The 25,764-nt window shown below is 30.6% G+C and overlaps 1 protein-coding gene across 10 annotated transcripts; it reads right to left on the reverse strand.

Annotated features, from left to right (window-relative positions):
- Positions 1-7,843: 7,843 nt before the first annotated feature.
- Positions 7,844-25,715, reverse strand: pbl (epithelial cell transforming 2 pebble). 10 transcript variants are annotated; one of them, XM_076536710.1, is made up of 18 exons: positions 24,859-25,715; positions 23,703-23,845; positions 23,042-23,252; positions 22,517-22,652; positions 22,234-22,443; positions 21,915-22,061; positions 20,567-21,814; positions 19,917-20,051; positions 19,608-19,857; positions 19,175-19,302; positions 18,689-19,085; positions 18,175-18,615; positions 17,712-17,866; positions 17,542-17,627; positions 14,397-14,489; positions 13,458-13,632; positions 12,005-12,123; positions 7,844-10,930 (listed from the first exon to the last, which is right to left on the reverse strand). In XM_076536710.1, the coding sequence occupies exons 4-18, from the start codon at positions 22,580-22,582 to the stop codon at positions 10,888-10,890; spliced, it is 3,693 nt and encodes a 1,230-aa protein (XP_076392825.1). In that variant the 5' UTR covers positions 22,583-22,652; positions 23,042-23,252; positions 23,703-23,845; positions 24,859-25,715; the 3' UTR covers positions 7,844-10,887. The 10 variants fall into 10 exon arrangements, with proteins under 10 accessions (XP_076392825.1, XP_012150547.1, XP_012150545.1 ...); XM_012295157.2 differs by lacking the exon at positions 23,703-23,845 and having other exon boundaries at positions 14,451-14,489; positions 24,859-25,713; XM_012295155.2 differs by lacking the exon at positions 23,703-23,845 and having other exon boundaries at positions 24,859-25,713.
- Between the last annotated feature and the right edge of the window lie 49 nt (positions 25,716-25,764).

Genomic DNA, 25,764 nt, shown 5'->3' on the forward strand with positions numbered 1-25,764 from the left:
AAAAGTATAAAATAATTTCTATTTCCTAATGAAGTAATTTCTATTTCATTCAATCATACAATTACGTAACAGATACGAATAAAACCTATTTACTCGTTAGGTATTATATTAAATACATATCAACCTTTTCGGAGGCGGCGCAAAATTAAATAACATATTCAAAATAATCTTTTAATTATTAATAATATTTTAATTTACTCGTATTATTCGAGTAAATAAACTATTATTTTCAGGCTCAATTACGTCTAATTTATATTTTATTCATCCTTCTCCCCAATCATGTCCAGACAATAATTTGAAATACGAAATTTCTTCATGAATAATTATGGTTGAATACATCGAGTCATTTACAAATTAAAATTTTGTAATATACATATATTTTGTTTAAAAATAATGGCACCGATCAAAATCGATACCGTTACTTGGTAACTTTTAATTCAGTTCAGTTTATTGGTTTACTTCTCTACAGAAGACGATGTTTAAGTTACATTACTTACCCTTTTACAAAACATTTTTAAATTCTTCACACACTCATACGTATTGGACACAAAATACAAAAATACCGAAATACAAAAGTACAAAAATATGAGAAAACCACACATACATTATACTAGTGGACAAAGTAAAAGGTATTACCACTCAAGCGCCCACTTTTATAAAAGAACAATTAAATAAAGTACATTATACTGAATTGTTTTCTTCTATAAAAGAACATTTATACTCTTATCTTTACTCAAAACATATAATAACTATTAACTATTAAATGTGTAGTCGTATTTTATTATTTCAGATGATCTTAGAAAAAATAAATTAGAGGTGTAACGCTATCGCTTGAATTTGACTTAGGTAGTAAGGAAATAGAACCGCGTGAAGATCGTTACGAAAAGAAAAAAAAAAAAATAGAACAGAAGAACGTTCTCGAGTACGAAATTCAACATCATTTATTGTTGCCTACCACAAGAAATAAATTTATTACAAAAGTCAGTGTTTTGTAAATCATGCCGCGAACAGTGCTTTAGCGCCTCACGGACACGTGCCTACGCTCATTTAACCCTTTGCGGTCGGTGCCGCCACTGTGGCGGCATTTTGAAGTCGTCGTAGAAGTCGATGTCGCCGCTGTGGCGGCATGATCGCACCTTGAAAGAGCAATCCAGAAAAACCGAGATTAACAGAATGCTAGCCATTTCGGACGTCTCACGCGTTATATACCATAAGTATATGATAAGTAAATACAAATAAATTTATAAATAAATAATAATATAATAAATTATAAATTGATTTTCAATATTTAGTAAGAAATAAACATTCCGATTGTTCAGGATTCAGCCGTTCACATGTTTTCTAGACAATAGGTTAGATTATAAGCTGCATATAATGCTTTCAGGGACTAAAAAAGATTGTGCAGTATGTTCCGACAGGAAAACCCCCGGCAAAAGGCGAGAAACACGCACATATTGTGCCACTTGTATTCGGAAGCCAGAGCTTCATATCGGCGATTGCTTTGAAAAATATCACATGTTATCAAATTACAAAACCTAAATCTTTCCGTTTTTGTGTAGTTTAACATGTTCCGTGCCGGACCGTTTTTTCAAGACATTCCGTTCAGGCCGCGTGGGGCGCATACGCCCCACGCTTTAGACTTGTGTTTTTTTGATTTGGCATATACTTTACTATGATTAAAATAGTACAAAAATCATAATCATCAAGGGAAGGATATACATTTTAAGATGCGTAATACACCAAAGCAATAAATTTATTTTTCTAGGAATTAGTTTAACAAATACCTGGCTAAACATTATTCTATTAAGCGGCTTGCCCGGCCTGAACGGAAAGTTCAGCGTGGGGCGCATACGCAGTCAAATGTGCCCTTGGGCCAAATAAAACACCGAATATACATACGTCAGTCGATAGCATATCTTAAAAAAAATATCTCACTCCAAGTTTCAACTCCTTATCTCGTTGTTAGGGGTAGTAAAAGTGAAAAATCAAAATTCTGGTTTTGGCCTATTTTTTCTATTTTGATCGCAAATTGTAGTTATAAAAAATCAAAAATAAAAAAAAATTGAAGCACTACTTTTGTATTACATACAGTGTTCATTCTATATAAGCAAAAATGTCCTTTCCGATATAAGCAAAAATGTTATCCCCACCACTGGGGGGAAGACCCCTCGAGACGCCCGAGGTTCGCTCGCCGGGAAATGTGACGTGACCCAGGTATTAGTTTAGTGTATCCGTGAGACAATACCAATGCAAATGTAAAACTTTTTTATTTTTGACTTTTTCGTTGTCAAACTTTTACCAATTAACTTTTGACATTTTTCGGATTAAAATGAGACCAAACACGACGTAATTTGAGTTATATTTACTTGCAATATCTTATTAGAGTAAAGTCATCGATGTACGCGTAACACTTGAAATCACAAGTAAATATGTCCCGAAGTATGTCGTGTTTGGTTTCATTTTAATGAGAAAAATGTTACAAATATGATGGAAAAAATTTAAACAAAAAAAAAAATCAAAAATAAAAGTTTTATTCTTGCATTAGGAGTGTCCTTCTAGTAGGTCACTGTTTGTTTACGTTCAGTCTCCTTCGCTCGAAATGTAGCACCTTTACGATACATATACGCAAACGGTGACCGTGATATTTTTCTCTTCTGTCCTTTTCTACGTTCGGCAAGACATCAATCAATGTAGGACCTGTACGATATACGCAAAACCTCAGACCCGAAAGATTTGCTTATATAGAATATCCTCTGTAATGGGGTAGTTACATATTGACATAACTATTATTCCGTAAATTCTCAAATTATAGCTATATTTTATTGCTATAGCTGTATAGTACAGATTTAGTTTAAGTTTATTTAATGTATTATAATGGAAAATTTATTTGTAATGTTAAATATCAAATGTATGATAATGTTAAGTTTCTTTAATGTTAAGCAAAGAAGCGCATTTGTTTCAATTATTATATGTTTATTTTATAAGCGATTGATGCACCGATTCGCAACATTGTAATCATAGACGCGGGAATATTAGCTATAAAGGGCATATGTTATCATTAAAATCGGAAAAGTCTGATTGTGTCGACTCTCAACGGTGTAGCCCAGCGTGCGCGGAAAACTAAAGGGTTTTCTGTGGCCGTTAAGCTCCCCGCGTGCTCGGAAAGATGAAAATCTTTTCGAGGCCGCTATAGACCTCAATTGGGTAGACTTCTACCGCTATGAAGGTCCACGCGTGCACGGGAAGACGAAGTCGACCCGGGGCCGCTAAGCTACCGGCGAAACCGGCAGAGTTGACTTTTTTAATGAGTGATTATTCGAATTTATAAGAAAATTCGATAGAAATGCTCGTAAGTAGCGAGGTTCCGCGTCCATGAAGGGCGAAGCATTTTCGGACGTTATCGGTAGTGTTCGTCAACAATCGGTATCGCGTTATCGTTCCGTCGAGTCCGTGAGCGCGGAGCAGGTATTCATTCTCTTCCCGGCGACCGAGTAAATAACATTAAGACGCTTGTGTTCTTTATTCAATACTTCTGCCAAATAAAATTGGTTATATTTGAGTAATTTTGCATTAAAATTGTTTACGCCCACAAAATCCTGTACAGTAATTCTATGTGAAATTACCCTTGACATTTCGGACATTGTTCGAAATGAAATATAATTACCCAACACGAGCAATTGTCATTAATTTATTTATTCTGAAACATTATTTTAATAAATATGTTTAAATATGTTATTTGTAAAAACATATTTTATTTTTAACCGACTTCGAAAAAGGAGGAGGTTACTCAATTCGATCAGTATTTTTTTTTTTTTTTTATTATTATTATTATTATTTTCTATGTGTGCCCGCCGATTACGCCTAACTGGATGGACCGATCGGAACGAAACCTTTTGCATCTGGTAGGTTCTGACTCCCCATTGGTACCATTATCAAAAAATTTTTCATTTTTTAATTGCAAAGTATTGTTATTGCAAAAAAACCGGCAACTTTTGAAATAAACTTTTCTCGATTTTAGTGCGCTTTTAATATCTTATCACGGACATGATTCTGAACAATTTTGTTCATATACAAATTTCGCGGAAAGCTTTAGTTTTCGAGATATTAGCGAAAAATTGTTGAAAAGTTTTGAAATCAACTTTGGACGATTTTAATGTCCTTTTAATATGTTATCAGGGGCACGATTCTGAACAACTTTTTCCTTATCCGCAATTAAGGGGAAGCTTTAGTTTTCAAGTTATTAGCGAAAAACTATTGTTACTAATACAGTATTCACTCCGTAAATGTTACTTTTGCCGGTCTCGATTGTACATTTACGGTAGAGGTCCTACATTCTTTGTAGTGTGCCGAACGTAGAAAGAGACAGCCATGCAAAAGACAAAGAGGGATAGAGTTTCGAGCGTTCGGCAAACATGAAAGACTCGTGCGTGTTGTGTCTTTTAAATTTAAAAATTAAAATTCTTTATTTTTGGTTTTCGTCAATGGAACTTTTACCATCGTATTTGTCTCGTTTTTCTGATTAAAATGACACCAAACACGATATGATTACGATCGTAATTACTTATGTAACAAGCCATAAAAGTTTGGGATGTAACATTTACGGTAGAGGTGCGAATTCCTTCTAAATGCTTGCTATACAAGTGTTTGGTACCATTTTAATCTTAATCAGAAAAACAAGACGAATACGATAATCAAAGCTTCATTGATGAAACCCCAAAAATAAAGAATTTTTATTTTTTAATTTAAAAAACAGAAGACGCACGAGTGTTTCACGTTTGCCGAACGCGTCAACCTTCTGCTTCTCTTTCTTTCCTATTCGCCGTCCTCTTTTATGTTAAAAACTTTAATCACTCGTTACACACACAATTGTTAACGTAATTATATCATGTTTGGTGTTATTTTAATCAGGAAATCTAGACAAATACAACAGTAAAAGATCAGGAGAATCTCACAATTACATCGGTAAAAGTAATATTTAGCAAAACCAAAAAATAAAAAAGTTTTACTGTTGCATTAGTGTTGTCACATCGATACGCCGGTTCGGATTACATTACATACGCTGCTCGCTCGTCAAGTGTCAAAATTCAAGGGGGATCCCCCTAAGTGGTGGGGATAGTAACGTTGCAGTTATCCAGTCCATCGTTTGTCGCAGTTATCCAGTCTTTACTGTACATAACATGTAATCGTGTCCGTTGAAACTGGATCCCGATATTTATCCAGAATCGGAAATTTCTGATCCTAACAGTATTCTTTTTGCAAATGCGAAGATCAGACATCCTAAAATTTGCCCAAGAAATTGTATTGATAAGATATCGTTTGATTACAATTTAGAAATGAAATAAACTCCAATGTAAGTGCAATCAATTCGTTTCTCTTTTTAGGTGCAAGATTTGCCAAGATTTAGTCATAGCAATAATGAAAATTTGTGCAAACTTCACAATCGATGTATGCGATAAAACTATTAAGTACAAAGGAGACCTTAAATCACAATTTCTTTTACAACTAAATATATCTAAATATATAAAAAAGATACAAAAAAGAATATCAATCAATTTAACGAACGATAACAGCAAACTTTACAATTAGAATCAAACTTTGAGAAAATCACAGATAAACCCGAGTTTAAGAAAATATTAATAGGAATAAAATATTAAATTAATGCACAATTATAATGGAGCTTCTAAGCGAACTAATTTTTGCGTAAACTATTATTACAAAACAATATAAAATTTCATTTCATATACTGTGACGGATCGGTGGGGGAAAGCCCGAAGGGGGTTCCCTAGAGTGGGGGCAGTTAGGGAAAACGGCCCTCCACGCACCGATGCTCACACCCACGGCCGATTTATTTAACGGGGTGCCAGTGCTAATACACTCGTCCGTAGTAATCGCCCTTCCGGCTGCTCTGTCGGGAGCGGGAATCAGAGGGGGTCAGAAAAAACTAGTAAATGACCCGCGAGTTCGTATCCAATAGAAAATGCTTTTATTCGGGCCTCCAAGTGGGCCACGTAAGCAGAACAGAAAAATGAATTCGCGTGGGCCCCACGCGTTACAAGCAACGGTCGAGGAATAAGGAGGTCGACTCGCCAATTGCGAAGGAGGCTTTCGCGGCGCGGGGGCACACGGTACGCGCGAGTACAAAGATAGAGAAAATACAAAAATGCCGAGGTATACGTCCGCAGGAAGCACGCCCTCTCAGGGGTCGTGGACAACAAGGGGACGTTGGTCCTATATACCAAATACAGCGGAAGAGATAGATTAGCGGGAACGGTAAACCGTTGTAGAACGTTGTAGACCGTTCGCGGCCTCTAGGGTCCTCGTCACTGGGGCCAGGGGTCCTATCGCCCTCGCTCACGCGCAAATGAATAATACAAAAAAAAGAGGGTAAGGAGATGACTCCTACCTTTTGCGCAGTGGTCTCCCAAAAATTCCACACAGGGGCGGCGGCGACGAAAAATCCTCGCAGGCACACACACACGCACAATATACAAAGAAAACCAATACCGGAAAAAAAAAGAACGCACTACTAATAATAAAAAAAAACTGCGACGCAAAATACAACGACAAAGCAAAAGAAAGAAAAGAAAGATCCGAATTTTAGCGGGGGGCTTTTACGAAAACCGACTCTCACACGCGGCGGCTCGCTGGCTTCTCTTGGTCTTCTTCCCCGGTTCGCGGTATTCCCCCACCCCGAGGATTTCGGCGTCGAGGATGAGCCATCCCACGGTGATGTTTGGTGGCCAGGTCCTGGGGCCCTCTCGAGGTGGCAGTCGGGGGTGGCTTGTCCCCAGGCCTGGCGTTTCCCGGTGGTCGGCTGCCGGTCGCCCCCGCGGAGGATGACGGGGTGGCGCCGCGACCGGACAGCCGGTGTCCTCTTCGGTGGACCCATCCCGCGCCTCCGTCGCTCAGGAGAGGTTCCTCCGCAACCGGGGACAACGGTGGCTCCGGTGGTGGTGGGAGGCAGCGGGGGGGGGGGGGGGGGGGGGGGGGGGGGGGGGGGGGGGCTCGCAAAATGCAGAAAAAAAGGGGGAAGAAAAAAAAACAAACACACGCTCACTCGTTCATACTTGCCCCAGCGGCGAGGGGGTCCGCTTGGGCGGAGGAGTGGGGCCGGCAATTCGGGAGGATCCTCGTAACGAGGCATAACCAAAAAAAAAGAAGGTAATGAACTAAATGAAAATATAGCTCGTTACAATACTTACCGTTAATTATATTTAACTCATTTGAAAAATTTGTAAAATTGCAGGTTTGAAAATAAAATGTAGTAATCAATTTATTTTTCTGTGTCAATCAAATAACATCCATTATTTAATCACTTAATATTTCGGTACCTTTATATTATATTTTTCAAAGTAAACTACATATCACAAAATAAAATTTATTTCACATATCACAGTAAATCTTTAATAATATACAGAAAAAGAATATTAATATGTAATTTGTTATTCACAATTAATTGCATTACAAATCTTATACAATTGTCATAATGTTTAAATGAACTTTCACTTCAAAGTTATTAGAAATTATACAATTCGCAATATTGTACATAGGGAAAAAATTAACTAATTAGCATTTTACAAATTATTAAATTTAGAATGTTGGGTTAGAAAGAATCAAGTAATTAGTATATTAACCATTACAATATTATATTCACTATGGTATTTCAAAATGAAATGTTAATTTCTCTTACAGCACCTAATTACAGTTCAATAAATAATAGAAATTATTTTCTGTCCTAAAGAGTATTTTTTAGAAAATTAGGTTGCTTTGTAAATACAGCTATTTAATAAGAAATTGTGAAAATGGAAAATAAGATCTTGAGGTAAGAAATAAAATGCCATGATTGTCTGTTTACATAATAAAGAGTAAATTTATACAATCAATTACAGTATTATATAAATAGTAACAACTATGCGCGAATTACAAGTATTACAATATTATTATGAGTGTAGTAAAAAACATTCTCTGCGCTATACTACACTTATATAGTATATACTTATCAGTAAATATTTACAATGCTTCGAGTTAATCGGAATTTTTTCCTTTTCGATAGGAAAAAACACCGAGTATCAATGTTCGCGAAGCTAAATAAAGTTCAAATATTTCGTGGAACGTGGAACGTGTTCCACAACTGTAAAATGTCGAGACATTGATCCTTTTTTCAGATACGCGACAGTTTAAAGAATATTAGGATACTTATCACAGTCCATGGACATTACATGTATATGAAAAATATATTAACAGTTTGAATACAAATTTTAAATTCGATTAATCTGTGTTTCGAATTTACAAGTCTGCCTAAAGAAGACTTTTAAAAAACAATTTAATTGTTTTTTATAATTATTTTTATGTTCTTTATATCGTCTTACTTGATATGTTTTTGTTATCAATTTGTCCATGTACAGTGCTAGAAGATGCTTTTTGTTTGGTCAAAAATACAAACGACCGTTTCGTCCGAACGTTAAGACAGATGATATAAAAATCTTATGAATCTAATATAAGTTAAAAATCGAAATATGGTGGGTTACCAGAGCCCCACTACCACAATTATTCGTGAAACGCCCTTTCAGTGCAAAACGAACAGTTATAAAAATATCATGAATAAAGTCTCGTTTTTCTTTTTATATTAGAATATTAAGAAAATTTTCGTAATTAATGGTCCTTTTTGTGTAAAGGCACGTTTTTTAAATAGACATTCAAGACGCAAGAGTTAACGAGGCAAGAATTTCGCTAAATAGTCAAGTCCTTGTAAAAAACTAACAAACTTTTACTTGCCTTTTTTTATACAATCTTTCAATTTTAATCGTTTCGTTAATTAAAAAGAAAAATATTATTTATATTTTTTCTCACCATTGATCTTTTTGGTAAACATTCTTAATCTTTTTTATATAATCTCTGCAACTTTAATCATTTAAATATTATATAAAAAATAAAATATTTCCTTTTTCCTCTTCACTTTGCTTTTCTTATAAAAAAATAAAGATAATAAAAATTAGTGAAATAAAAGAATATTGCAAGCAGTGCAAGTTATTATTACAAGGACTTTAAATATAATTTACATTCGTATTCAATTAAAAAAATTGAATTCGATTAATTTTGACCTTCACAAGTCAAACACATATACCTTTAAATCCACAATCTAAAATATTAGTTGATTATACCTAATTGCATTTATTGACAATATTTTTTCACAAAAATAATATCGAATTCGAGTAATAGTATAATTCTTTTTCTAAAACATAATCTTCAAAAAAATTGAAAATCATGTGAAACAAAAACTTTTTTTTGTATTATGGACAAAAATATGTTTGATTAATTTTCAAATTCGATTCAATTTCTAAAAATAAAATTTTTTTTCAAAATTCAACCTTTCTCTGAACGTATTATTAAAACCAAAGAAAAAGTATTTTATCACAACTATTGTTTGTAATTGACCAAGTAGCTAATCATAGAAACAGTTTTCTAGTCTGCCAAATATATATATTTTACGTAACAATATTGTTTTTTCAATGAATATACCAGATATTATTTGAATCTTGTAATATATTCATTTAACTGCTCACGGAGCTGAAAACATTGACAAGTATTTCTTATATATTATAAATAAAATGTAATACTAAGCACAGTATTACAATATGGTTCTTAAAAATAGTTACTATGTATACTTCGAAGAAATTGCAACATAGAAAATAGTAATTTTCATTTATACCAATATTCTGTCCCTTATAAAATATGTAATGAATCTCACAAATGTTTACAATGTTTAAAAATTAAAATGTTCTACGGAATTTTTAATGCAAATTACATATGCAGTTTTTGCAATTGAAAAGATGTGAATAGTTCCATAAATATTTCATAGCTTTGATTAGTTATATCTTTAAAATTTCTGCAATTACAATAAGCGTATAATCAAAGAAATATAAAAGAGGTAACAGTAATATAATGCTAATAAACTGTAGTTCTCTATAACTATCTAATACTACCTATACATTATTTAGAGTGAAAATGGTTTTGATATTTATGTGTATCTTATTTTTCTATTATTTTTGCATTTAATTACTTTCTTACATTTACTACGATATGCTTACCCTATTAAAAGAAAGAAGTAAGAACGTAATAAGATACATTACAGTATCATAAAGGTGATACATGTATAGAGGCAACAGAATACCATACAGATAATATAGTCATAGTCAGTTATTGCAATTCACATGAATGAATTAAAACCGCAATGATGAAAACCATGGCAGTTGAATTAAAGCTTAGATAAGAAATGTATAATTAATGTTAATTTCATAAATTAATATTAAATAATTACTTCTTTCGTTATAAAGAACCACAAGCGGTGTTTAAAACGTTGTAATATGTTCTAAACATTATTTATCAAAATAAAATGGCACAATTTTCGTATTTTCATTTCTTGTAGAAGGTATGTCATATTGAAATTCTTATAACACTGGAAACGTAATATCTTTTCTCCTTCCTTAAGTTCAATTTCATTTACCTTCCTGAGACAAGTTCGAATTATTTAAATATTACATACATAAATTAACGATTAATATAGTACTACATATGGTACGTCGTTAATATGTAATTGCAACTGCTTAAAATGTAACTGGAAATGTACATTTTGTTCATAAAAATCTGTGTGGTTCTATTGGCACATGGCTAATACAAATGTTGAATTTTCTTATTGAAATCTACAAATATGTTGTCTGTTTCATCTGATCTTTACGCAAATGTTTTACAACTTCATATATTGCAGACAGCAATATTTAAGTTGAGGTGCAAGCATACTTGTTCCAACATCCATAACATTTTCTACTTTCACATAAATCTCATTGATACCAAAGAAAACATACAGTATAGGTGTGCATGCGTTGTACTTCAAAGATCGGATTTGTCTTGCATGACTTCTTCTGAACAATTTCTGTAGGATAAACAAAGTTACATGAAAAAGACTATAAAAACCCACAAAACGAAAATAATTGCACCAACTCGTCCACATATGAAAATCAAATACATTTTTAATTTCATATGTTATACTGATTTCAGCAATAAATTAAGCAACTAATTTTTGAAAATACCATAAACGAAGTTGGTCAAAAGATTCATATAAGATAAATATTCATAATAATAAAGATATGAAGAATGAATTTTACGATAATACATCTAAACATGTAGCAAAAAAGCATATCTTGAAATATACTAATGTAAAATGTGAAGAATCTAATTCTAAGATCGTTAAATAAATATGTATTAGTTAAACTAAATATTAGATTAACTTTTATCATTTGTTAATATTTTAATTAATACTATAGTCACTAAGAAAACACAATTTTTAGTGTTATTGTGATAGCATAGTAAGGTGAAATTTGGTACTTATGAATAATATTAATTTAAAGAAAAGAAACAATTGTAAACTTTTGGTACAACACAAACCATAGAAACAATGAGATGAATTTTTTGCGTAAAATTATGTACATACAAAGTATACTAGCAAATGACATTATACCTATGATTGAAGGTAATTACTAATATGCTGCATTCGCAAATTTTGCGATATGTTATTATAAGCTCTCTTTTTAACCGAAATGAGTATTCGCTTCCATCAAAAATCCATAACACGTTACAACGAATTAATCGCCAATTTTCATTCAAGCTTTTCTAAAGCAATGAATATTTACTTATATTGTTATAATTGATAATTATAAACTTTTTACTGTTGCTAATCATTCTTGCAACTAGGATTTTCAGACCAGTCTTTGTAACTGTTTAAAATTTCCCACTGGAACATAGTGATACATACACATATACCAATATGTGTAATGTATTTTTTACGTATATGGATCTTATACATAATTGGACGTTGTCTTCGATGAAACGACAAACACAAAATGAAAAAATTTAAGGCACATAGAACAATGGAAGTATTGACCAAATGTGGTTATGCAACGATAGCGAAAAAGAAAAACTGAATAGTTTCTAATATACTAATTACAACCTTCTTAATGAAGCCATACTCAGGGAACTGCATTTGGCCTTTCGTGTCGGTTGAACCGACATAGGTGCTACTAGAACATCGTCTCTAGATGGCGAGCCTGAACCACCATTACCCAGCTCCTAGAAAGATACACGAATATCTATTTATTCTACTCATATACACAATTTGTAAATGAAAATACCAGAAGCAATTGAAAACACAAAGGGCGCATTAAACGAAAGTACTTAGACATATATAAATAACATTTAACTTGCATTTAAATACAACTAATAGAAAGAAGGAAGAATAACTAATATAGCATGCAAGTTCATAGGTATATCGAAGAAAAAATGCTGGTATATATACATATATATAATTTTTCTCAATGCAAATATATTTTACAAGAAGAAAAGAAAAGCAAGAAAATAACAAAAAGGAAGCCAGCTTCAAATTTTATGTGTAAACAAAAATGAAAATAAAAGAAGAAAAGAAAAAACAAATGAAAGAAATTTGTTATTACAAAATATCTCTATAAAGGCCGAGTTAAATGTCAATGTTTTAACATTTGTAGAATCCATTCTGAAAGTATCGGCCAAATCATTTGTAAGATAAATATAAAGTTCTGTTTTTAATTTATGACACGAAGTTTTTTGATCCAGTCGAAACACTGTGTGACATCACATTCCTAAAATGAATTTTATCTATTGAAAAATATTTTATTTTACCTTTCTCTTTATTCCGTTTCACAAGAGGAGATGTTACAAAATTAAATTACTGTCTTTTACGTATTTTAAAATGAATATAAACGAAGTATTTAGTACTCGATTAATCAACAAATATTTGATAAAATAGACGTGTTATAATATACTTACGTGATAGAAATGAAAATTTATTTGTTAACATTACAGCAGCATAAACATAAACTGTATGATTAATTTTGTGTCAAAACAAGCATAGCAAAAAGGACAAAAATGACATACATTATGAATAAATTAATGCAACTCATAGAATAGAGAATCAAGCAGAATAATATATTAAGATGAATATAGAACAATATGTAATATTTAACATACAATAAATTAAAGTTCTGAAGTGTTTGCAGAAAAAGATGAACATAGTAGAAAAAGAAGTTGGTAAATATTTTACTTGACATTTAAAACTATGTACAAATGTAATGTCAAGCATCCAAAAATTTGATATAATTAAAATATGTACAAAGAATAATATTCCCATGGTTGCACAACCATGTCCTTTAAGGAAACTTTAGGCAAAATGTGGAATGAACAACACGGAAAAGAATAATAGTTAAAAACAAAATGAAAATTATGACAAAGAAGAATTCAATAAAGAAATTAAAAACTATTTTAAGAGATAACAATCTCCTGTCGTGAAATGAAAATGAATGAGGAGTAGTTTAGAAAGAATAAGCATATTCTGAGGAAAAAATACATGCGATAATGAAATGTCAACTAACGTTAATGTTATTGCAACTGGCAAGTCGCATCTGCGCAAGCTGTTGACTTGCTGGTGTGAGACTATTAGTTGATCCAAATGGTGACATCATTGTTGACATTGCCCTCTTCAATTTACTTGGAGTTTTATTAAAACTAAACGCTCTGCCGACTTTCATCCTTGTACGGGATGCAAACCTGAAGAAAACATTTGTTGCAAATTTATTTAAACTTAAGTTTCCAGAAAGAAAGAAAACTAAAGCGTCTATTGAAATTTTATTGTCCCCAAACAAATCGATATAATTATTATGTTTAAAAATCAACAATATCAAAAAATATCAATAAATAATGTTTGAATTACGAAAAACAGGGGAAAATAAATTTTCTAGCAAATAAAGGGACTTAGCAAACTTAAAGTAAAATCCCAAACCTTAATAAACCAGTTCAAGTAAATATTACACCATAACAATTTTAATATACATGCGAAAGGTGAATTATAGTTTAGCAATAATTTTGAAATTTTTTCATGCCGGACTTTAGGTCAAAGTTATTCCACAACTACAAATCTATATTACAGACAGAAGAAAATATGTATATGAACAGAATTTAATATAAAAAATCAAAATATTTAGAAATAATTAAATCTGTTGTAAATAAAAACACGAATGATTAAAATATATTAGTTACATACATTGTTACGAAGAGTTGTGCTAAAATTTTCAATGAATATACATGTATATATCAGACTATTTAACAGTTAAGAATTTTATGAATTTATGTTAATCATCTTAAACAGGCTGATATTATCAATATTATGCTTGAACTGGCCACACTATTTTCACAAAGCAATTTAGCTTTATATATTTCTTCGTCATAAAATGAAACTAATTAATTCAAATAAGCAAGGAATAAAGGACCAAAGCGAATAAAAAAAAGATAATCAGCCTGGTGCGAAAACTGACGGTAGTGGGACATGTAATGTGGTTTCACACATGCTATTGAGTAGGAACACATACGGGTCCATATACTCCAGGTAAAAATTATGAAATAGGCTCCTGCAACCAAACGAGTCGTCGCCCCATTATTTTTTGTTAACATGCAATAACAGGAAAAAAACAGTTTAAAACACCTAGTACTTTTTCCGTCGCAAATAGGCATATTGTGTTTTATACAAATTTATGTTTTCTGTATTAACTTTTGCCGTATATAATACTTGGATTAAAAGTGCAATAATCCTACAACTTTTAATCAGGGATTGAAACAGTTTTGGAAACTTCACTAAAAAAATTCTATATGAAACGGTTATAGAAAATTGAAAAACTGTAAACTTATTATGAATAGAAAAAAATACTTGCAAGCACTGCTTTCAATTACAATCCCAAAATCAGTTCTACAACAAATATGTAACAGTTTCATATTGATTTCAATAGTGTATTAGTAATGCTTTCATAATCTTTTTTAACGGAGCTGAAGTTTTCTTTATCGAAGAAAACATTTTTTGGTAATTTTAAAAATTGCTATTTGTAGCGAATTGTAAACTGTTACTTACTGGAATAACTTATATTAAAAAAACTTAAAATCTTTTAAAGCGCTTAGAGTATTTAAAGATCTTTATTTGACACTTATTACTGCAGGTAAATTTCACCAAGAAGTTGCTAAATTCTCAGTCTTAGAAGACAAAAATTTGTTCTGATGTCATAAATTTCAATATTTAGAGAGAAGCAAACACCTGTTTGCAATTTAGTTTTATATTAGCTAGTCGTATATCTGAAGGAAACCATTTGGTCATCAATTAATCATCAAGCGACGAAATTTTCATACTCCTGGTCAAAACACGTTTAACCCTTTCGCGCCGAGCGCCGCATATATGCGGCATCCACTCGACGACCTGTGGGTACGAGCGCCGCATATACGCGGCATCCGCGCCACGACTTTTGGGCATGAGCGTTCTGTTCCGTGACGGTACTTCGGCGGACGGGCCTGCCGTAGCGAAAGGGTTAATGAAGAATTTTTAACTACTTCTAAAGTTTTCTCTAAAATGCAAGTAACCACTGGGCAACTGGGTAAATACACAAGACAAAAATCCGTTTAAATATTAGAAAAAAAACTATAAAATCTGCAAATTTTACATAGGATCTTCGTGAGTAAGAAAAATATCCATTCTGTGGTCCTAAATTGATAAATTAGTCATTAGTTTGATAATTTCTAGTGAAATAGTATAAAAACACTTTGAACTCATTTTTCTTAAAATCGTATCTTAAAAAATGACTTGAGTATTACTCAAGTACATATTCAAGAATTACTATGTACTTGAGTATATTACTCACTTTTCTTTTAAAAATTTTATAAACATTGCTGAAATATGATCAAATATCGTATATACGAAGAATTCTAACGAAAAAAAGATTTGCAATTGTGAAAAATTTCATAAAGTAAGTCCAAAACCGAACAATTCGACAGTAGAATATCCCCTTACTTTTTTTAAAACCGATAGTTCCATTTGAAAATGGTTTGAACGACGACTAAAGATATTATTGAAAGTATATATTATTAATTTTGTAAATTCGATGTTTACGTACGATACGAATCTTTGTTATACAATGACAACACTTGTATTATTTCCCAGTTGCATTTGTTAAACCTCTTTAATTATGAGTTCTACTACACATAAAAGATAAAATTGTTTTGTGAATTATAGTAATATTGAACACTGCAGGAAGAATCTATATAATCATATTTAGAATCTGCATTCCTTTCACTAAGCCTCTTTAGCTATGTAGGCAGTATATCAGGAATGACTCATCGACAGTGAAAAGTACAAAAATGATTTTCTATAATAAATGGAATAGATCATTCATCTGTAGTAAAGTAATTATAATAAGTCCAAACTTGCTCAATAGGAAGAGAACAAGCATTCAAATAACACTTACTATTTCAATCGTTGATATTCTGAAAATAAGTGAAATAAGTTTAATTATTGAATTGATATAAACACTTTAGTTCTCATCTTTCACATTCAGTGTGGATGAATCATCTCTAATACATATTTAAAACGAAAAATCTAAACCCGCCTTTAGAACGTATATCAAATGGCGATAACACAATGACTAGACTAGAATTGCATAGAATATGAAAAAGAACTTTTTGACTCATTTTGGTACAAAGAATTTACAATTTTCGAATAAACTAAAGATATTAAAAAAATGTTTTTACCAAAGTTATTTTGTATGAACGAAGACATAATATGGTATAAATAGTAGTATAAATAAAGTGTTGAAACAGTTTTGAAAATTAAGTTTTTCTTTAATGGAATGCTACATTTTTTATTCATAATGTTATGGCTCTTTATATTTCATTTTATGGAAGATTATATAATAATCTATATTATTTTGCATTGCATTACAAAAATCTAATTTAACTTTGATATCTGTCCCAGTATCTTATCAATAAAAAAAGTATACTCCTCTACACCAAACAAGAGTTTTAAAAACTTTTTACATATTTAGTTCCTTTTGAAACATTCAAACGGTTCTAATTAGTATTAAATAAATAATATCTATATACTTTTTAAAGCAAAATAATCTTTCTAAAATCAAACAAAACGACTCAAATGTTTTGGGGAAAGCTATGTCAGAATAATTAATAAATTAATATTAAGTCAATATTAAATATATATAAGAAAATTGTATTCAATTTTTGTAACCGTAATTTATGATATCAATTCTGCAAAACTATTTTACTAGTGCAAATCATTGAAATAGTTCAATCCCTGATTTTAACACATACATTCTATGAACAAACTGAAGTACCTACAACCTAACAAACTTTTACAATGCAGCAAAGTATCATAAAGTAAGCTATGCTAAAAGTATAAATACTAACTAATTAATTATTTATCTGTTTAATATATAATAATACCCCTAAAAATATTTCTCTAAGAAACTGCAAGTATTGTGTTCATGATAGCATTGTAATAAATATATTATTTTTCGGTTATGTATACGATGATTTTAGGTTAGACAATACACTTACAGTTACAAGAGAAATATAATTATTCCGAATATTAAAGATATACAACAAATGTAGATTAGACTTTTTACTACTTACTTAAATGCTTTACTTAATGTTCCTAATGCTACATCACTTGTGTCAATTTCAAGTTGATGTGAATCTAAACTTATCAAGAACGTATCCTAAAACATAAAAATGTATATATTAATCATAAAATAACAGTATATTGGAGTTAAATACTTCATATAAAAGATATTGAAACTTACTGCATCAGCTTTACATACTGTATTAGCCATTTGTCTACACAAGGTTCGTAAATAATTTGTCTTGTTTACTTCCTCATCAGTAATTGTAAATGAAAACAGTTTCTCTTTTAATTCTTGATTACTTCTTACCATTAGAGCAAATACTTTATGGCATTCTACAAACATACCAAGCATACAATGTACTTTGTGCAATTAATAAAAAATAGTTATTTTAAAGTGGCCTTTTAACATATAAATAAATATAAAATTTCTTATAAATGTAAATATAATTAACAATTTTAGAATAAGTCTGTACCTGAGAGTCAGACTAAGCCAAATCCACTTTCTTTTTAATCGATTTCTATAAGCAATGTATGAGTGCTCTTGTTTTCTGCTCTACTGAAAAGTAACAAAAATGGACTTGTGTTAGTAGTCTGGCTCCCAAATACTGAAGTATGATCAACACCTCAGTTTACGAACTTACCATCAGTTTCTCGTATATCCACGACCTTCTTTATCGTACTAAGTGATAACATTTTGATATGTTTATACGGTTTTCCCTGACTTAATTTAGTTGTATGCAGTCCGTTTGCTGTATTTGGAGTCTTTAACGAGTTAAAAGCTTTTGATCTTTTCTTACATATTTCAAGAGTATCAGTAAACAAGAACAAAACTAAATGATCGCCACGCCCACTTAAGCCCTCACTAAGTTCCATCACGTCGCATTTACCAATAAATGACCGATGTGAAGAAACTAAATGCGGTGGACAGTTATCAATTTCATTGAAAATGTCAAACATAACTAACTGACCCTCAGTTTTCCTTTTATCTTCATTTATGTACGTCATGACTTCTTTAATACTGCTAATGGATAATTCCAATGCACTATGATCTGGATTATTTTTATTCGTGTGTTTAAGAATATCTGTAGTATGCAAATATTAATTATTATAATTAATTATAATAACTTATTTAATAATTGAAATTAGTAAATTTACCGTTTAGTAATAAACTAATACTGGGCAATCTTTGTACTGGCTTAATCAGTAATTCCTTCAAACTTTGTCTGCCACATTCAGGTTTTGTCTGACACACTTTCAGAAAAGCGTGAAATCGTGGTTTATTCTGATCACATTGATCAAGCATCTCCTTCGTATTTTCGAAGAAATTGACATATGGTGGATACGCCTTGACTAGGTCAGGTGCAAACTTCAAAAATATATTACCTATGCTTATATCTTCCATCCAATAAGTGGCACTATATCTCAATTCTTCTAACATTTTTTTGTGGACTTCATAAATGGGTGGAAAATTTCCAAATATAATTTTAGCTTCTGTACCATTTAACAATTCACCACTAGTATCTATGAGATCTTCCAATGGTGATTTAAACAACTGAAAAAATAAATAATATTGTACTATAAATATATATAAAGTATTATTTGCTTGAGCACATTGCACATTATAATTCGTCAATATATTACCGTCATAATTGTACTAAGAATTCCAACATAATTTGACTCCGTTTGTACTAATTCTAAGAAAACTTGATGACGCGGAGATAAATTTTTCCTAGTGTTGTCGGTATTAACAGCTTCCACTTCTGGAATATCTGATAATTATTAATAATTCAATTTTGTATTATCTTCCCCTTCGTATGGTTCATATAATATGTTATTACTAAGATATGCAATTGTTAGCGCATGTTAAATAAAACAATACAAAACATAATATTTAACTTAATAAAATAGATGAACCACAAAGGAAGGGAAGATGTTATGGGACTGTTAAAAAAGCATCCAAATATTTCATAAAACGACAGTTAACTAATAATTGTAGAAAATCTTTATAAAGTAGTGTAGATTTCACTATAAAACCAATATAGAAATAAATACATAAATCTTAAAACTAACTTACCATCAAGTAGTGGTTTTTCTGGACTTGTTGTACAATCCAAGAAACTTCCACTAACACTTAAATGCCCTGCATCACTGATACTAGATCGTCTTTTATGCAATGCTGGTGAATCTGTACCATTTTGAACCAGACTAGATAAAGTTTCTGCCAAGCGTTTACGTTTCCGTCTTGTAGATGCTGTACTGGGAGTAACAGCTTGCTGACTATCACGTCTTGCTGTTACAGTTGGCGATAGAACGGATTCCAAATACTATATATAAAATAAATCATTAAATGAGGAAGTGTATATAATAATCTTATTATACTTACATCTTCAAACAAATATTCCTTCTCATCAGCAGCACCTTCATTTTGAACAGATGTCCAAAACCATTCAGCTTTAACAATGTGAGCTCTCACAGATGCTAAATCGGGTAATGCATTTACATTTGATTCATCTACAACCTGAAATAATAAGAATTATTAAGTATACAGTACAATATCACTTTCAGATAACTAAGAACATACGCTATAGATGTTTATTAGAACGTAACATAAAATTTTCTTTTTAATTTTCTTTCTAATATTACATAATATTACAACACAAAATCTATAATGATAAAATATATTATGGAAATAATAAAAAATATATATATAAATAATTAAATATTATTTGAAATTACTGTTACAGATTTGAAAACCTGTTGACACATAATGTCACAAAATGAAAGACAATTTTTATATTTATATTAATATTAAATCACATTAAAGAAACACACAATACATATAGTACACATAAACAAATAATATACAATAAATAATTTCTACATTTGTAGATAATCCTCTAAGACTTCCATTCTCCCATACTTGCAATGTACTTTTTCCGTGCCTACAACTTAACACTTAACCACATTAGCTACCAATCATTAAGTTATAATACCACAACCTACACAACTTTCTATTAAAAAAAGTAAAAGTACCAAAGGTAATGTTTTATCGTCCTGTTTCTCCAGTTTCAAATCATCACCTTTCAAAGGGCAATGTTTAGAAGAAACATTTGAGTATTTTCCATCTGATGCAAAGATATTTCTTGAGCCATGTTTGGACTTCGATATTTCTGCTACCTTAGCAAGTACAGGAAGTGGACTAGGTAAAGGAGTATATATTTGCCTTTGTTGAATTTCTGAAATTTGGTGACTAACCAGATCATATTGTTTAAGTGCTGGAGAAAAATTTAACTGATTAAAATTGTTTCTTTTCATTTTTGTATGAGAACTGTGCAAAAGAGGATCATTTAATTCTGAGCCATATTGCCCTACTAGATTCGGATGAGAATGTATTTTCTTAAATTTGAATTTATCTGAAGAAGTAATTCTATGAATATTGACATAAGACTTGGCTTTGCATTTAACGTATCTTCTTGGAGTTGTAATCTTTTTGCTAAGGAAAAAAGAATTATGTAGACATTGTGTGCTTTTACAAAATTTCAATAAATGAGCTGTACCACCAGAGCAATGATTGTTCATGTACCGAGTAATTTTTTTTTTACATAATGTAGATGATTTAAAATTATAGAATTCTGATTGAGTATGAATATTACCATTATTAATATTCTTATATTCGTTTAAAGCAATATCAGATACAATGTTGCCAATTCTTTTGTTATTGTAATCTAATGAAGATGTAAAGGTAGGATATTTCCCCAATAGAGTAGATGGAATAAGAACATTTGTTCGTTTTAATGCTGTTAAGTCATTTGTTGGTGTTATGTTAAAATTAGACTTTGTTGTGGACATATCAATACCAGAATCAGTTTGTGATATTGATAACTTAGATGTATTGTGAGATTCGTCTGGAAAACTTAGATAATCATTTAAATTATCATCTATATAGATATCTGAATCTTGACTAATATCATCTAGTATGGAATGATTGCATACATTTTCTTTGCATTCTACATATTGATGAATCAGAGAACAAAAATTACATGACAAATGTCTACTACTTTGTTTCTTGATGAAATTAAAACATCTACTGTTGCAAGTATATGAAGGACCTACTTTTTTTTCATTAGGTATAGTATGAGTATATGGGTTATAGAAAGTAAAGGAAAATGGTTTCGTTTCCGTATAATGGTGTGGAGTATAATTAGGATTTTTAGTACATGGTAGCATATCAGAAGCACTGAAGTTTGATTTCTTGTACTGATGACTTCCTATATGTGTTACCTAAAGAATTTAGCATTCTTCTAGATATCATATGTTTATGTTTACGTTGTATGATCTATATAATATCCATTAAATATCCAATATTTTATTATAAGCTTACCACATGTGTACAATTAGGATCATCAATTTCTGTAGATTCACCACCTTGCTGTTGTAAAACTTCACACATATGACGTTTTTCTTCTTCAGGAAAACCGAAGAAACATACTTTTGCACCAAAAAATGGTTTTAGTTTATAGGTTGCAATCTGTATAAAAATAATGATTCTGAACATGAAATGTAATATTTATCAACTCTTAATTACACTTTTCCGTATCCCTTAATGAATAGTTAAATAACTTTACCAAAAATAACTAGTAAAAATTAAATAAAAATAATTAATTTAGCATTTTTATAATTATCACTAATTATATTATTACCAATTCTTCATTATTTCCATAATTGGAAATATCGTCTTTGGCATTCCAGAGAGCTATCACCCACTCCATGGACATAATAGGGACCCTAAATGTGACAGCATACCGGTACTTATCTCCACCACAACAATTGGCAATGAGATGCGTCACCTTTGCACCCATTTCTTTTCTGATACTTCCACCCATATTGTGTATCATATTAATTAACTTAGTCTAGAATAATAAATCAAAAATCTTATTAAAAATTTAACTGTTGTCTAATGTGAATCAAGAATTTAAAACTAACCAATTCATCTTTTTTCCTGAATCCAGTAAACACTACTACTGTGCCTACCATGGCTTGTGTATACATTGGTCTATTAATACTAGGTAACGAGTCCTTTCTTTCTGTCAATTGCAGAAGTGCCGTCGGCCCCAAAATTCTATAATGTAAGCAGAAATCAAAGTGTTTCTATTATCTTAACCCATTCGCAATGGTAGCAATCTTACATGCATAGGCCCAAACAGTGGATATAGTAAAAGAACGTAACAATGGTTTCTATATAACAAGGTGTATTTGACCCAAAATATAATAAAATATTGCAACAAATTAAATACAAGAAATATAATATTCTTAGTGAGTTATGATAATTATGTTTTTCACTTTTTATTTTTATTTGTTATAATATTGTTTGTGCCAAATGATATCCATTACATCTTTGATGTACCAGACCAAAGGCCATACAAATGTTCAGTACAACTTTGACATACTAATACATTATTCACTGCGAACGGATTAAATAAAGCAACACAATAATGAGATATAACGAACCTATGAGCACTTTTATGAAGAGCATCATATTCAGGTCCCTCAAAACTTTTTAATATAAAATAAGTACAATATGCCGTATCTTCTACATATTCTAAACCAGTTTTTGATTTGAGAACAGGTACGTTAAACTGCTGAGCAGCAGCACCAAGCGCAGGATCATCACCAGCTGCACCAATTAAACATATTCTTTTCTTACGTGGTATAATCACAGCTGAAATTAAAAGAAAAATAACTTCTTAAGTATTAATTATGTAACATAGTTCATATTTTGCTGATTTATTTTAATTGTTCATGCATATTGATTGAATAATTACACATAATTTCATAAAATAATTCATATAAATATCTCTATTTTTAAAAAATTATTAGAACTATATTTATGATTTATTAGCATTATATTAAATAATTTTCTATGTGTACAACATATAAAAATACCTTATAATTTTTGTGAAATTTAAATAACTGACAGAAGAAAAAAACATGAGACATTAATGGTAATATTTACTTTCTGAATTATTTGTTTCAGATTATTCTAAATATCATAACCACAAATTATTCAAACAATAATCACAGTTGGAAAGAATGGCAATTTTAAAATAATGACTCATAAAAGCAATAAATGCATAGAACTTGACAATAAAATTAATCCTTTTACATTTACCAGTTGAAAGTGCAATAAACACCTATTGTCACAGTCCTAATCTTGTTTCACATAATAGGTACCAAATCACCCTCCTATATTCCTTTCACTTTTATATCTTAAATACTCCATAAACAAGAAAGTACATATAAATAGTGACTAACCTAATACAAATACAAACATTAGATATATGAATATACAATATTTAAAATAACGTTTTTATTTATTTATTCATGAGTCACTAATTAATAAACAATTTAATGATAATATTTCAAATGATGTTTGTATGTCTTTATAGCTATATTAATAAATAATAAACAGTATTTAGAATAAAATTTCAAACTAATAAAATTTAGCAAAATATATGTTTACAAAATTTTATGTTTTAATTTGTATACTAATAAACAATGAATATGAACAATATTTAAATTCAAATATTTTGTTTTGCTAGTAATTAATCATCAAGTATTACTGAAAATTTAGTAATAATATTTTTCAACATATGGTTAAAAAAGTTTTTAAACTGTACTAGTATACAATAAAAATAAAATTCTTACAAATTTGATGCATGTTTAATTGTTATTAATAATAACGAAAATTTGACAAAAATATTTTTTAATAGATATTATAAAACAGTTTCATAAATAAATTATAAAAATGAAATATTATAAAAAATATGTCATATTATTATTTCACTTTTCAAATAAAATAATCTGTAATAAACAATATGTTTTACAAGTGATAGTGACTCTTTTATATGTAAAAATAAGTTAAGCGAATTGAGAATAAATATTAACGTATTATCAATTCAAAACAAATAAATGTATAACGAGTTATAAGACAATTTGTGTTAGTATTTTGAATTGACAAATTGTACATTTCTAACGTAATTTTGGAGAATAAGTCAAGGCCGAATTTACAAGCAACCATTAACATTCCTTTAGTGGTAAATTCAGAATGTTATGCGAAGATATATTACGAAAATAACAATTATTATGTTTTGATTTACTACAAATCACGTCCAGTGACAGATATAAGACACTAACATTGTCGCGTGAGTTTTGATAAAGAGTGAGGTAGGGTTAGTTACTACAGGTGCTTACCGTGTAGACATCAATTAACAACATATGTACATTCCTAATCATGATATTAAAAATGATAATACTGGAAGACTTACATTCATTCCTAACTGCTTCTTCACTATTTATATCACTGATACTGCTGTGAACGCTTTGCTCTTCCATTTTGGCCGTTAGTTACAACATCGTTCTGCTCGTACACTCTTCTTCGTACTGATTCTTCGTATTGGAAGCGCCTCCTACAGGCGAATCCAGCGAGAAAAAGAATTCGGAAAATACGGGAAAACTGCGGAGTTTGATGACGCAGCGTATGACACCCTCAAATTATGCGGACAAAACTCAAGCTCAAACCCCAAACAGGTCTTTCAGGTATACTTCTTTTCTCAAATCGTACAGTACACGGAATTCTTCAGACATGTGTGTGCGTGTATGACATATGTTTACATATATATGCTTCGCTGTTGGCACTGAAAGGCACTTATCGTCGGCATTTATTTAAAATCCATTATGAACATAACATTCGTGTGGTCCATAGTCATTCAACTGAATCTGACATAACTGTCATGGAGTTGCACGGATACATAATTATTAATAGTACTACAACTTTAGTACTTTTTTCGATCTTTGCTTTTAATCCTTTTACTTTAACTGTATATTTATTGTTAATTATGCTTCTTTTTTTATCTATAGCATGAATAAACAATGAATTTCACTTACTTCAGATTGGTATGAACAATTTATAAAGAAATTGATAAGTTCAAGCTCAAATGAAATATCTATATATCACTGCAATAAACTTGTTTGGAACTATAGTTTGTAGAATATTAAAAAATAATATATATATATATATATATATATAGAGAACAATCTATTATGAGAAATACTTTAATAATATTTGTAGATTAGAAATACTTAAAACCAATAATAAATGACAGCAACAGATCACACGCGCCGTTAATATTACCATTGGAATGAAGTTATCGATAATATAACATATCTGTACA

Source organism: Megachile rotundata, chromosome 10 (assembly GCF_050947335.1).
Source record: "Megachile rotundata isolate GNS110a chromosome 10, iyMegRotu1, whole genome shotgun sequence".
In the NCBI taxonomy this organism is placed as follows: Eukaryota; Metazoa; Arthropoda; class Insecta; order Hymenoptera; family Megachilidae; genus Megachile; species Megachile rotundata.